General features: G+C 43.9%; 1 protein-coding gene across 1 annotated transcript in view; it reads right to left on the reverse strand.

Annotated features, from left to right (window-relative positions):
* The window catches only part of atf6 (activating transcription factor 6), a 28,484-nt gene extending 13,901 nt beyond the window's left edge, over positions 1 to 14,583 (reverse strand). The window contains exons 1-10 of the mRNA XM_068591742.1: positions 14,365 to 14,583; positions 13,671 to 13,747; positions 13,159 to 13,237; positions 12,464 to 12,561; positions 11,503 to 11,626; positions 11,081 to 11,278; positions 9,525 to 9,685; positions 3,462 to 3,647; positions 3,205 to 3,296; positions 1,372 to 1,521 (exon numbers count right to left, since the gene is read on the reverse strand). Coding sequence (XP_068447843.1) covers positions 1,372 to 1,521; positions 3,205 to 3,296; positions 3,462 to 3,647; positions 9,525 to 9,685; positions 11,081 to 11,278; positions 11,503 to 11,626; positions 12,464 to 12,561; positions 13,159 to 13,237; positions 13,671 to 13,747; positions 14,365 to 14,464 — 1,265 coding nt within the window. The 5' untranslated portion in view covers positions 14,465 to 14,583. The remainder of the gene's footprint in view (positions 1 to 1,371; positions 1,522 to 3,204; positions 3,297 to 3,461; positions 3,648 to 9,524; positions 9,686 to 11,080; positions 11,279 to 11,502; positions 11,627 to 12,463; positions 12,562 to 13,158; positions 13,238 to 13,670; positions 13,748 to 14,364) is intronic.

Genomic DNA, 14,583 nt, shown 5'->3' on the forward strand with positions numbered 1-14,583 from the left:
ACGGAGGTCAAACGGAGTGGATCGAGTGACAGGAGGTGAAACGGTACCAAGAAAGAACCCAGCGTGGCTTCACTGTGGGGACAAATGTATTCCTTTTGAATTTCATTGGTTACTAAAGAGATTCATTGATTCAGATCCCTAATGCGAGACACGTGTAGAGGTGGCAGAGCTTCAGTTCTTAATTACGAACAGAACCGCTGACAGGAAGTGCAGATTCTCAAGTGATACACAGAATAATCGGAAACATGTTCCAGACAGCGTAGCACCACCCTGCAGGTCACATCAAGTCTGATTATGGACGACAGAGAAAAAAAATACAGCAGCCCAAACGATCTGGATTATTGCAGTGGGTTTAAATACATTATGGATAAGCAGCAACCTGCACTGCATGACTTGCCCTTCGTCCTTGTTACTGTGACTTTAATTACAACTGTTATATCTCCCCGAATGAATGATTGTGTTGCTTGAGGTGATGATGTAGACTGTCCACAGGCAGGGCCCACCTGCAGGGGGCTTGTTACCAAAACATCTGTAACCGACGTAATACCTCCCCCGGGACCCCTTGATCTGAGCCGACGGGTGGACTCGGCTTCGCGTTCCCGACTCTAAACACTGTGGAAATGGTTCGGTGAGACAACATGTCAGCCCGAAGAGGCTTGATCATAACTCTAACAGAGGGGCTTGTAATAACCTTCCCGCACACACACACTTTCCTGTTCAGTGGGACCCCGAGATTAGGTTGCATGTCTCCCCCCCCATCCTCCTTCCCGGTGCGTTCGCTGCTGTCAACCCTTTTGTAAAAGCTAATGTGTTCCTTCCTGCCCGCGCTGGGTTTAATGCTGCCGGGAAACCCGACACTACAGAATGAATGGTTCGCATTAACATGTAACATACCCGATGCAGCGATCTGACAAAAGACAGGCAGGCGATGCCATGCAGACATGAGACGCTCCGACCACCTTGTAAAAACCGCTCAGAACCTTGGGGGTGCAGGTAATGCACCAAACAAGAATGTTATTGATGCAATTTACAAATGAGGCTGCTAGGCCCAAATCACTTTGTTTTTTTTATTAAGAAGAAAAATACATAACCTTTTAAAAAAAATAAACTGTTACTGGAAATATAAAGCTGGATGTCAAACAAGCCCGGACCCCAATTTCCAACCTTGTTACTCAAAGCACAACTGCTGGCTCACTGGCCCGGGAGGCTTTTGAAAAGCAGACGTTTGGACAGAGTTGGTCATCGGCCGGCACGCGTGTTTACACACGCTGTATGTAATGAGCTGTACCGATTCAGGCTGGGCCCGGGCACAGGTGCATCCGGGTCTGCTAACGCGGCGTCGCGTTGTTAAGAGGGTGTCGAGCTCATTACCTGTCGGCCATCTCAGAGGGGCCACGGGCGAGGGGTTCGGGGCCCATCACAACCTCGGTTTCTGCCTCGGAGGAGAAGCCCAACAGGTGTCTGCCGCCTTGCTGCGCGGAGATCACTCCGAGCTTGGATCCCGGGCCGCCCTGAAACAGACTGGAGACGCAGAGGACAGGAGAGGTGAGGAAACGAGACAGGTGGGATGGCGGAAACACACCGAGACGAAGAACTAGTTACTGGACTGAAATAACCGGCAAATTCCATGTGGCCCACATCCTGTGCACAGGAGGGGGTTTTCATTTTTTTTTGCCACCAGAAGAATCTGAACCTTGATCTAGACTGCATAACCCAAAGCATACACAAGCAAAAATACACACACAATCTCTTTCAACGGTATTATTTCTCTGGGTGGCATTTTCATTTCAAAGGGATCCGACCTCAAAAGCGGGCATATTTTACATTCCAAAGGAGAGCCCAAACACAAAACACACCAATTTGAGCGCAGGTACAGACGCACACATACTTCTGCCGCTGTGAATACCTCTCAAGTCATAAAAGCAAACTCATTCAATAGTGCACAGAAACGTTTCCATGTTGACGCACGAGAGAACAACTGAAAGGCCACATTCCCAGCACTGAGTGCGGACAGATCATCAAAGCGAGCCAGTCCAACAATCCTCGCATCTTTGTGGAGCAAGCTGATCCCAGGAGAAAACAAACATTTTCATAACATGAGAACAGAGGAGTCATCGCTGTAGTTAGAGGTGGACTTGAGTTGAGTTGGTGGGATTACGCAATCTCTCCATCTGCTAGCTGGGTGGAATAAACTCTTTTTCCCAGTGTTGTTTCACATATCCTCTTAATGTGTTACGGCTGTCAACGTTACGAGCGCCGATCAGAAGTAATGCCATAAACACATGATTTACACTTTTGTAGCCTGAAATCATTTTCTTTTTACATCTGTAAGTGCGACGTGTTTATTTTCCTCGCAATCCAGCAGAGTGTCTCAGAGGCGGATTCAGCCATTAGTCACAAAGTCCTTAAACTCTGGCCACAACAACAGAGGGATGGAAGATATTGTACGCACAACATGGGCGAACTATTCGAACTCTACCAATTACCGGTCCATCGGTTTCATTTAAGATTAGACTGTTAAAGTGTGTGCACTACATTACAGTGGATTGCGCCACACGGTTACTCCTGATGGTTACATACCATGCTTTTTAGGTTCATGCTTGTATTTGGGGTTTCTACTACAACATGTTTACATGCTATATTCTAATGAGCCTACGTATGACATAAGAAGAGGAGCTGGATGTGAACAAATTGCCGAATCACATGTTTTCTGATGTTTTCATCTTATTTGTGAGTTTGTAGACACATCAGAAACCCAAATGAGTACAAGCAGTGAAAACTAGAGAAAAAAGGGAAAACATTGTTTAGTCTTATATAAACTGTTGGCAAAGTATACAGAAATGATTGCTTTATAATTATTTTTTTTTAATCCAATGTGTTTATAACTTTGTTAACTGAAATACGCGGGAAGTGGGTTCGTGTGTGATCAAACTACTTCAATGTGACGTGTCCTGCTCTGTTTTCAGGAAACGTTTTTGTGTAATGTCTTACAGGAGAGGCGTGATTCCCACAATGACTCATCAGGCTTCCCATTTGTTTTCCTCCAGTAATCATCCACTGTTTGTTGCTGTTACTGTTTATCTTCATCCATCTTGACTTGAGCATGCCATCATTGCTGTCCTTTTCAATTGAACCGAATGTAAGCTTTTAGAAACTACATCAGACTGCTGTGTAGTGCGTACAGAGAGAAATCCACAGGCTCACCTCATTGGTCCGACGTTGAGCATGACGAACATCAACACCACCATGAGACACACAGCTCTCCTCTTGGGGGCGGTCACCTTCAGCACTGTGTTCTGCAGGAAAAGTTAGGAATCATGTTGCATAACAAACTTCAAACCAGAGATTATAGAGATGTACAATTCTCACAAGACTTGTGGTGGAACTTTCTCAGCACAGGCCTCTTTATAAGTGCCGGCTGTTTGGAAGTGTTGGCAGAGCTGTGGCTGCGGGCCTCTCACCTCACACAGCAGGCCCTCCAGCTGCTTCTTGAGGTTGCCGTTCTCGCTCTTGAGCGTCTCGTTCTCAAACAACGCCACGTTCAGGCGAGCCTCCAGCGAGAGCAAGTAGTCTTTCTTCTTTTTCCGAGACAGGGATGCCGACTCGCGGTTCTTTATCATGCGCTGCTGCCTCTGGCCCACCTTCGACTGAAGCCGGATGAGCGACGGAGACAGAAACAGAAAACACACATTGGAAATAGGTTATTACTCATATCAAATCATCCCAGTGTGGATGTATCCACGCCACACCTATCCTATCCTAACAAGGAAGAGGGATGGTTATTGTGAGAACACGATGAAATGCCTGCCTGTTGGGTTGTAGATCATAATATCACTGGATAAAGGAGTACGTAAAGGTATTTTTGACATCCTGTATTTGACATACTCTGCGTTTGGAATCACTAAATATTTTTCTGGCATACTAAATAATATGGTAGTACGAGTATTGAACTGCACGGTATGTTTTTTATGATCTCAAGGGCAATTGGTTAAAAATGACTATTCAGTTTCTGGGAAATCCCCCAAACAAGAGTCTAGTGGGGATAAGTAGGAAACTAAAATTACCGCTTCGCGTTTGATTGCCTCTTCAAATCATTTCTAAAATTGCGGTCAAGAGAATGGGACCAACATACAGACTGACAGGTTGATGAAGAACTGAAATAAGGAGGGACAACCCCAAAACATAATGCTTTCGGCCGATGTGTAAGCCTAATTGAATTACACACATTTTTTGACGCAATAGTACGGTCACTGGTGGAGATGCTTATCCATATTTCCCATACTGGAGCTTCAACATCTGCTCTGTCAATGTTTTGCACCCAGTCATTAATACTGAGGAGGATGTTTGTGGTACATTGAACAACACTGAGAACCTCCATAAAAGAAGAAATGTGAGACCCTGGCATAAGAGAGAAACCACCAGTAAAAGGATATAGAACACATGGTGAGAAACTAATCAGAAGAGGGGGAGAGGAACTCGACATAAATGCCGGGGGGTCGACTTTGTTATTCCCACAGAGAGTGCGCCATCTTGGCTGCTGATGGTCCAGCTTACCACAGTGACAGAATCATACAGACATGTTCAAGATGTGTCTTGAAGTTAATGACACCTCTGCTACAAATCATGTCTTAACCATCTCCCAAAAGAGCCCTTAAGTGCACACGATCAAGCTTCCGCTTGAAAATATTTACACCGAAATCCTCCGAGAGGTCCAGAGGTCGTCTGCGATGCCTCTGTTCTATAGGTGAAGAAAAATGTGTTTAGGGAAACTGTCACCCTTTGAGAAATGAGCTCACATGTGAGACACAAACACAGAGGCCAAATATACATTACAGGTCTTAGTTACAGTCTTAGTTACAGTCTTAGTTGCCTTAATTAGCATCTTACACACTCAAGTCCATTTGTAACTAAATGGACGGTAATCTGCATTTTTATTTTTGTTTGTTTACCAAGAGCTTTATTTCAGAGGTTGCCTAAACGTGAATGAATACATAAATAAATAACAGTACTTAAGAAAAGCCATTGGGATTCCTTCCACTGTGAGGTAAGTGACTAAAATCGAACTCAAATAGCTCGAATCGTAACACAACCTATGTCAAATTAACGCGACCCATAGCTGTCGTGTTACCAAAACACCTTCGTTGACCATCCCGCCCCCGGCTGCCCCTCTCCTGCCCTTCTCCAAACACAAACACCCTCCCCAGAGTAATAAGCCTCAAAGATCCTGGGCCTAATAGCCCTGCTGGTGATTAAGTTATTTGGATCCCTGTATTTGTGTTCTGTCTCCTGAGAAACCCCTCTGTCTCCCAGCTCGAATCTGGGAGCCGTGCCACTAGCCCGAGCCTGGGAACACTGCAAGTAAGCAGTTACCAGGGAGTGCAGAGAAGGGGGAACTTCACATCGCCACCAGAATGAGGCTGAGGAGGAAAATGTGGGACAGGCGGCAAACATTTTTATTTCTTAATGAACCTCTCTGGAATGAGTGCAAGCGCAGACACTGGTTCAAACTCCAGCGAGTGTGGGAAAAGTCAAGCAACGACAACAGCAAAACTAACACGGTGCCCATGAGCAGGGGACTTTTCCTCCAGGTGCATGGGCCGCAGGGTGTTGCTGAAAGGGAGAATGCTGCTCAGAAACTCTTCGATGGGCGAGTGCAGGTGTAGCGAGAGAAAACAAGAGTTGACAAGCCAACAGATCCCAGCGTGCCGGACTGCCACTCTGCCGCTGAGGGTCAACTCTTGTCATTCAGCATCTGAAGGGTTACCCCAGGAGGAGGTGTGAGACCAACCAATAACCTCTCTTAACGTCAGGGAGCTTAGTTTAACAAGTTCCTGATTTTACCGTAGGTCAAAAACACTTAGAACTATGGTATGTGTTCCACAGGTGACAGAACTGTCAACCTCAGATGTTGAATTCTTCCTAAGAGCTATTTTGGGTTGCAAATCACTGTTTAGGTACTCCGTTTCCCTTAGTATCCACTTTAACACCCACACGGTACTTAACTTACTGTGGATTAAACATGGAGGTGCAAAAGGTTTTTTTTCTTCTTTTTTTTTTTGAACACGTCCCAGTTGAAAAAGCAGCGTGTACACACTGTGACAAAAACAACCAGATATGGCGACAAAAGCCTGCGCTTAAAGTCTAGGGAGCTGAACTGAGTGCAATTAGTTAGGAACCGCTCGTATCCATGCGAAGCTTCCTCCCCAGACAAGTGTTAAATAATGAGACAAAATATTCAATGGTCTTAATCAAGCTCCCTTGTAGCACCCTCTTGGAATTTTCTCACAGTGATCCTCCCTCCTCACCCCTACCTCCCCCAACTGAGCACTCAAAGTTGTAAACTGCACACTGATGCAAAAAGAAAATTAAAAAGACGCAAAAGCATCTATCTTCTGTGTTGGAGGGAGGGAATGCCATTCCACCCTACTTATGGATGGATTTGATGAAGCCTGCAATTCCAGGCAAGGCTGTTTTTCAGTGTGTGTCTCACACACACACACACACACACACACACACACACACACACACACACACACACACACACACACACACACACAGAGCTAAATCCCTTGCTCTATAGGAGCTCATTATGTTACACTGACCCAATCCCTGATGGCTGTTTACAGCTGTCGCAAACGCTTCGTCCTGCAGGACACCTGTCTGAAGCATGTAATCGTTAGCAGCCATTTAACACGGAGGCTTATGAATGCTAACTATAGCCCAGAATATAGTGCTGGAAACACCACGGACAGGGGATACGGACAAAACTGTAGATACAACATGTAGCAACACCTGGCACATGCATGTCCTCTTTAACAGGCATTTTACACGACCACCACTATGCTGTTGCTCAAACCACAGCGAGGTTATAAAGTGGACACAGCTGCAGCGGGTCCGAACACGAGCGTGCACATTCACACAGCATGACGCCCGCTCAGGAGCCTCTCGTGGGCCACGGAAAACAACTCTCAAGTCCATCTACAGCGAGACTACCGGTATGCTACTAGGATGCATGTTTAGAGAGATGAAAAGACAACATTATTTTTCTTTTGACTGGAAAGCTGAATTTATATTTGCATATTCATTAGACAGAAAACAACCCCTTCTTTCCTCCTTAGATACTATTAGGCACTATTTCTTACATCTATTTCAAATTATAATTGTCTAAGGGCTTCAGAGGCTGCCATTCAGCAAAAAATATATAGTCTCCCCTTAAATCATTATACGACTCTCAGATTCTACAATATGAATATATTTGGACTACTTTTACTGAAATATCTTAAAAACATTTAACACTTAAGAAATGAAATGGAGGTCTCAGCTGTCTCCCCCCGCGCCCTCATGATTAATGTCAGTCTCTCCCCTTTAGTCACCTTTTGTGCACTTTATTGACTTGGTTTGCTTTACAAATGGCTGAAAAGCGATATTTGTTTTGGCCTCTGAGGTTTGAAATTCCTCAACATTGTTCTTAAGGTCTGGTACAAAAAGTGCTTCTCCAGACTTGATTATCCCCATGATAATTGGACGGAAGTTCTTCTCGGGCCATTTTAGGGGCCCGACTATTTTTACAGCCAGGGGTGAACCGTTACCCGTCATAAAATAACAACCACTAGCGAAATTTCAGGTGAGGTTAATCACTAAAAAAGACCTTGATAGAAAAATTGAAAAACAAACAGTTAACGTCAAGATGAATTGAGCAGGCTGGTTAAATAGAACGTTGTGACATTAGGTTATGACTCGTGTCCATGGGGTAACACTGAAATGATGATAGCTGATAATTGGATCCATTTTCTTTTTTTGCAGAAATTGCTGCAAATGATTAGAGATATTTCACAAATGTGACACACATGGTTCTTCTTAATTAAAAAAAGCGACCATCATAAGACAATGACTTCTTACAACTCCACTGCCACGTCAGTTTAAACTAGGTGGCGAAATGAAAACGCTGAATGTGAAAGATTTTCTCACAGAAAAAAAAAAAAAAGAACACAAGCAGAAGACGTAGCAAGAACATGTTTCTCAACTCTCTAAAAAGGCCAGCCATCAGGGATTGTTGGACCTCAATCAACACTGAAGTTACTGAAAGTCACTGCATCTCTCTTTCTTGGATGCTGACAGTTTAGACTGGCAAAAAGATGCATTTGCAGTTTATTCAAGCAAAGAGAACAGAATCAGAAACACAGGCCTCCAAACTCTCCCCAGGTCTATAAAAGACAAACTCTTCCACATGAAATAAGTGCAGCATGCACATTGAGAGGCCACAAACAAACTTTTAAATATCTGGGTCAGACAGTGCTGCACCTTTCCATGAATCCATTCCACAAAAGCTCTGTGCTTTCATTCTACAGACCAAAGAGAAAAGCGTACACTGGGGAGAAATACTAAAGATCAGGGGACTTTGCATGTTTGTGTGGGTCTCCTGTTCACTGCAGCTGTCCTGACATCACTCCCGAATGCAACACACGGAAAGATCCCACCCTCTGTCATCCACATGGAGAGTAGCCCAATATCCCTCTCTGACACCATTCACGCCGAAAGAACTACAAATGCATAACATTCGTCTTTCCAACGAGACCCCACAGGTTCAAACAAAACAGAAGGTAATGCTGATTATCTGTGAATTGTTTGTGGCTCCATAAAAGCCCTGGAGACTCATGCGTTAACGTTTTCCTTTAAACATTTTCACGCCGAAATTAAAGTTAATGGTTTGTGAAATTAAAATAAACACTAAAGATGTTGGACATGTTCCAGAGTGAACATGGGAACCACAACAACATAGTAGCATGACGGGCAAGTAGAAGCACGCTGGTCCCGCTACTCACAGGCACGCAGCTGCACGCAGGCAATCCTCCCACGTCCATGCTCACAAACACTTGAAGCTACTATTAAAGGCTCCGTCGTATACCTTGCTTGGACACATTCTTAGTTCAGAAACAAATGTAAGAGGGCGACCTCCAGAAGCGCTTCAGAGCATAAATCCTGACAGATTAGAGTAAAAAAAAAATAAAACAAAACTGAAATGGTTGACAAGGATGTCAAGAATTCTGTGTTTGAGCATCCAGATGTCAAAATAGACCGATGGGGCTTTGGGAACATGGCACTATGTTCACCTGTATTTACAGACTTCCAAGTGAACAAATCTTCCGTTTGTGCACAGAGTTATATTTGTAAACAAAAAGTGGTTGGGTGTAACCGATGGAGGCAAACTGAGCCCCTAATCCAATAACATTGTGACAGTTATGTGTAAATGACAGCACCTATGTGAGCACTCGGCTATAATGACAAAAATAATAGATCGTTGAAGGGGAAGGGGGTGGAATTGTAGGTTTTTGCGAAGATGTGGCAAAGCACTGTTAAATTATATTGCATGACTGGTTATACATAAGAGGACATATTCCATTAATCCTTTAAAAGTGGGAGATCACTAATCTGGGCTCTGTCTCATCTACACCCCTCTGTGTAAATAACTCAACAATGTAACAAGTAGGACGACTTGAGTCATAAAGAGCGTGGACGGGACTCACATCTTCATCTGAGGACGGGGCTCGGAGCGTGACCGAGACCGCTGGAGGAGCAGCGACGGGGACGGGCCTGTCCTGGCTGAACACCACCATGTTGGCGGTGACTGCCTGTGGTGCCTGGATGTGTAGCACCTGGCTGGGCTGAGACAGCACGATGGGACGTCCTGAGGAAGAGTACACAACACATGCACGGTTTCAAATTACGGGTCTTAGCGATCCTATAATCATCATTTTTACTGTATGATTAACATTGATAACCGCCGTCTGTGATTGTTAGTTTGTTCCCGTGTTTGTGTTTATGTTCTTATCCCACATTTGCCTCGTCTTTGACATTCAACCTGATATTCTATGAAATCACTTCCTGCTGCAGATGGCACCGTCCGGACTCTTAAACCCCGCCTCACCGCTGGTGACCTACATTAACCCCTCGTCTTTAACGGCACTCTCTGTGTTTAAACTACAGGTGGAGAAGATGTTTACCACCTCGACCTGTGGTCTTAACCTTCCACATTCCAAACTAAGGGCTGTGTGAGTAGTATGTGCATGAACACACACATATAAAACCTAAAAAAATGTTGGCCCACATTCGTAATGTATCATGGCTTGAAAGAAAGAAACTAACAAAACACAAACACCATGTTTATACAGGTCCTGTTAATGCAGGCGCCTCCCAGAGGGCCGACCCCTCCCAGCAATTCTGTGCCAGGAACCATTCTGAGCCAGCAACTCTATTACTAAACAACCTGCCAGTGCTAATTGTGTTACTAATGAATTCAAGTGGTGCCAATGCGCTGTCGTGTGCCCAAGCTCACAATTTGAAAGAAAAATAAATGAAAAGCCTTGGAAACAGACTGTTTGTACTCTATAGTATGTGGATTCATCAGTAAATATCTCTTATTTATTTCTTCCATCTGCCTCCACAGGACTCACTCCTCGGCTCTGCATATTGGGGAGATCTTAAACCAGTGGGTCTTGTAACACTAGGCAGGCTTGACTTGACTTCCATCTGGGGTCCTAAACTTGTCTTGGCTTTAGTCAACTGCCACCTTGGCCGTGACTAAGTCGTCGGAGAGCCAAGTTCAAATTCAAAGTCGAGAGAGGTCAGACACTCCACCCACTTGATCCCAGACAATGACATAAGTATTTACATTGGCCCCAGTGTTGTGTATGTAACCAAAATGGTAACCCAGGCGGGCGAAACACAACATAAAATAAAAATGATTTTAATGCAGGAAACACACAGCGGCCCATAAACAGTCTTTGGCCTACATGTGGGTCATAAAACAAACTTTCCTGATTGTCGGCTGATTCACAGCATTGGGACTTTCCCTCAAAGGGAACCAAATTTGGGCATGTTTTGGATGCAAAAAGGAGGAATCAAACATCTTAATGTCGAATTTAGTTCAAATTATTTCACCATCAGACATAATGACATGGAACAGTGAGGATTAAAGATGAGCATAAACTAAGGTTATACCACCATCTGCTGGACAAGACATGACACTTCAACTATTGTCCAAACAAGAACCAAATTCATGATGCAATGTGTGAGCTCTCACCTGGAGGGGGCGCTGGTTGGATGTTGATTGGCACTTGTTTGACCACAGGCAGCACAGCCGGTGGCATGGGCTGTATGATGATTGTCTTGGCCTGCAGGGGAGCTGCTGCATGAGCCAGAGGCACAGCTGTAATCAGCGGTTTCGGTTGGATGGAAACCTTCGGGCCAATTGGCCTCTTGATTGGCTGAGCTTGCCTGGCTGTTACGTGTGATGGGGGTCGGCAGGTAATGAGACAAGAAAACAGAAATTATGTCAATGCAAGGAGAGGTAGTGAAATTAGCATTTTTTATTTATTTCTCCAAATCATTTCTAAAGGGAGACCATTTATATCTTCCCATTGTGTTTGATTACATCCCAAAATTATTGCAAACCCAGAGTATGGTGCAAAAAACCAGCAGATGTGCAGTGGGGAAGAGGCTCACCTCGGGCGTTCTGGTTGGTCCTCTTTGGAGCTCTCTTAGCTGGAGGAGAGGTCACAGAAAAGCCGCTGGATTCTGAGCAGACTGAAACAGGAGAGGGCTGCGATTGCGGAGACATGGCCTCATCCTGGACGGGAAAACAGAGAAGACTTGTGTATTAGATACTGAACCTCTTTTTTCTAGACGTCAGCAGTAAAGAAAAGCAGTAGTTCATTGACGACTAAAACCTGAATTGGAAATATGGGTAACTCCGACAAAAGGTTTCATTATTTTTGACTTCTGCTGCTCAACACTTAACAATACACAGTTCTAAGTAAGGCTGTGTACTGACTGCCTGTTTTGTCATCAAAACAGGCCATTACATCAGAGCAGCTGTAGATTAATGATGCTTGCCTGCAATCAGGCTTCAGCAAACTTCATTAGAAATTAGGGAACACTTTCTGACGGAATACGATTGTCATCACATCAGATAAAATATGAATCGCGTGTCCTTGTCAATATTTAAAGACTAGTGGACAAAAACATGTCCTTGGATTCCATCAGGGTGATTGGTGTGCAGACTTTGTCGAGGCTGGACGAAGATGTAACCCTTGTCCTTGTTTTGACACACTGTGAAAACATCTGCCTGCTAAATTATGCTAATGTGGCTGAAGTTGTCAGCACCTTCTCTTTAACGAGGGGTGGGGCACAGCTCAGGCGGGCGGCAAATGATTGGTTTGACAAGGTGTTTAAGGCTTGTGTTAATAAAGAGTCTCAAGTGTATGTGTAGTGTATCCAAAAGTAAAGAGCAGCTGTTAATATTTGGACGCCATCTGGATGTAGCTTTTACTGGCTCCAACCGCGCACCAAGAGGGGCACGTATGTAAATACTCGCAACCAGTAACAACAGTGAAAGATTTGCATTGGAAATACAAGTCAACTGCAGAACACTGAGAAGGGCGAAGAGTTGAGGACAGGGACTTACTTTTAAGTAGTATGGTGACGGGACTTCCACGGAGGCAGGAGAGGGGACAGAGCTCAGAGTGTAGGCAGGTGACAGAGAGTCCACGCTCACCTCACCATCTGGATACACAAGGACAAAGGTGTCAGAAAAAAAATGTGTCATATATGTCAGCTTATCAGCACAGATGGATGTGATTGTCTTATCCCTTTGTAATCCTACACATAAACTCAACACTAACAGCCTTTCTGTATGCTTTATTCATTCATCGTGAATCATTGTGTCCCATAAATACGGTCCTCATTAATAAGCTACACCTGCTGTCTCAACTTATCAAACATAAAGCAGCTATAAAGACATTATATGAACAAACGTAAGTAATCAATTATATGTTGTCATAATAGCCCTCTTTTTTCAAGATATATTACAATCATTCTGAAAGGTAGGTGACTTCAGTAATATTCAATAACATATATAAATAATAATAATCTTTGCTAAAAACAAATTTTCTTGAACAAAAACAACAACAACAGTGTAGCTGAGAATATTATATTCAATTGCCTTTACATATCACTGAGCAACATTGCATCACATGTGTGACATCATATAAATATGAAACAGATGGATATGGGACTTTTTTTTTCTTCTCTACATTTGCCTCATTTCATGCTGAAATGTGATAGCCCCGTTTACACAGATGTCAAGTTGTGTTGATGTACCTGTGCAGGTGCTGTTCGTGTCCACGTCATACCACGACGGTATGTCGATATCAAAGTCCAGGGCTGGACCCTCACTGGCCTGAGAAACCAAACACACACTTTTTAAACAATGGTCTGTGTAACAGCATACGCAAAGGCCATATGATCACTTTATTATCATATAAAAGTTTGTTTGTTCACACTGAGCCATGCATTTCTGCCACGTGCAGAAAGCAGCGTGTCAATAAAACTCCTGTAATAACCCCAGTTATTGCCTACATGATGCTGACACCTCAGTGAGAGAGTGAGAGAGAGAGAGAGTGTGTGTGTGTGTGTGTGTGTGTGTGTGTGTGTGTGTGTGTGTGTGTGTGTTGCTGTTTTATGCATCACATGTTCTTACATAACGTAATGTGTGCTTCCATGTTAGCTAATGTTGCACCTGCATCTCTGGCCCTGCACCACTGTTACCAAGTACTTTCCTTCAGGTTTCAGTTGATGAAATATATTTTGCATACTGAGGGGAAGTTACTCACACAGCCGGCATGCAGCAGGGCCTGAAAAAGCTCATCCGCATCCCCCAGGTCGTCCAGCTCATCAAACAGGCTAATGTCTGTGCAACGACAAGCAGACAGCGCGCAACATCAAGTCAAACTGCTTTCAGTTCATTGAACAGTTTAAGTGAGAGACAAATCATGCCCTCAGGATATATAAAAATAGAAGAAAAAAAACTGGCAAATGAGATAATCTACTGTAAATCTTGTTTATATTGTATTTATAACTAGCTAGACAGTTATGCAAATGTAGGCAGTTTGTACATAATACATGCTTAATATAATAAACTGTAGAAGCATTATAGTGGGAAAGATAAAGACACTCCACTCAGGTGTATTAAAGCATATTTACAGCAAAGTCTGCACCATATGTGCTCGATAGTGTTGTATCTCCGTGTTGGACGTCATGTCTTCAGCCATATTGCCCGTTGTTATTTACACTCTTGCTCAGCAGGTTACATCAGCCAGCTAACGCTAACTGTACGAGCTACGACAGGAAGCGTGTGTAAGTACACGTAAGCTAAGCAATCAAACGCAGGTGTGTAAAGAGTGTTTTTCAAACGGCACCCATGTCAGATAGTACATATTTAAAGGCACCTTCATCATGTCTGTGTCCTCAACCAGTGGCTCGCTAAACATTAGCTTCATTTATCAGGAAAGTGCAACCAACGCTTACCCCACTCTCCTCCGTGGTCGATAGACATGGTGCCTGTCTCATCGTCCATCACGGGATACTGTTGATCGTTGTTTAAGTATAACGTTAAATCGGATGCCATCTTTTAAATACATCAGTAAATAGTCTCAGACCAACAGGTAGTAATCAAGCGACGGTACAGAGGATCGATTCATGTTGCAGCTGTTTGGTCGGAAACTTCCTGTTTGACGTCGAGGAACC

This window comes from Clinocottus analis, unplaced genomic scaffold (genome assembly GCF_023055335.1).
Source record: "Clinocottus analis isolate CAN_PGR_092001 unplaced genomic scaffold, fCliAna1.0.p SCAF_25, whole genome shotgun sequence".
Lineage (NCBI taxonomy): Eukaryota > Metazoa > Chordata > Actinopteri > Perciformes > Cottidae > Clinocottus > Clinocottus analis.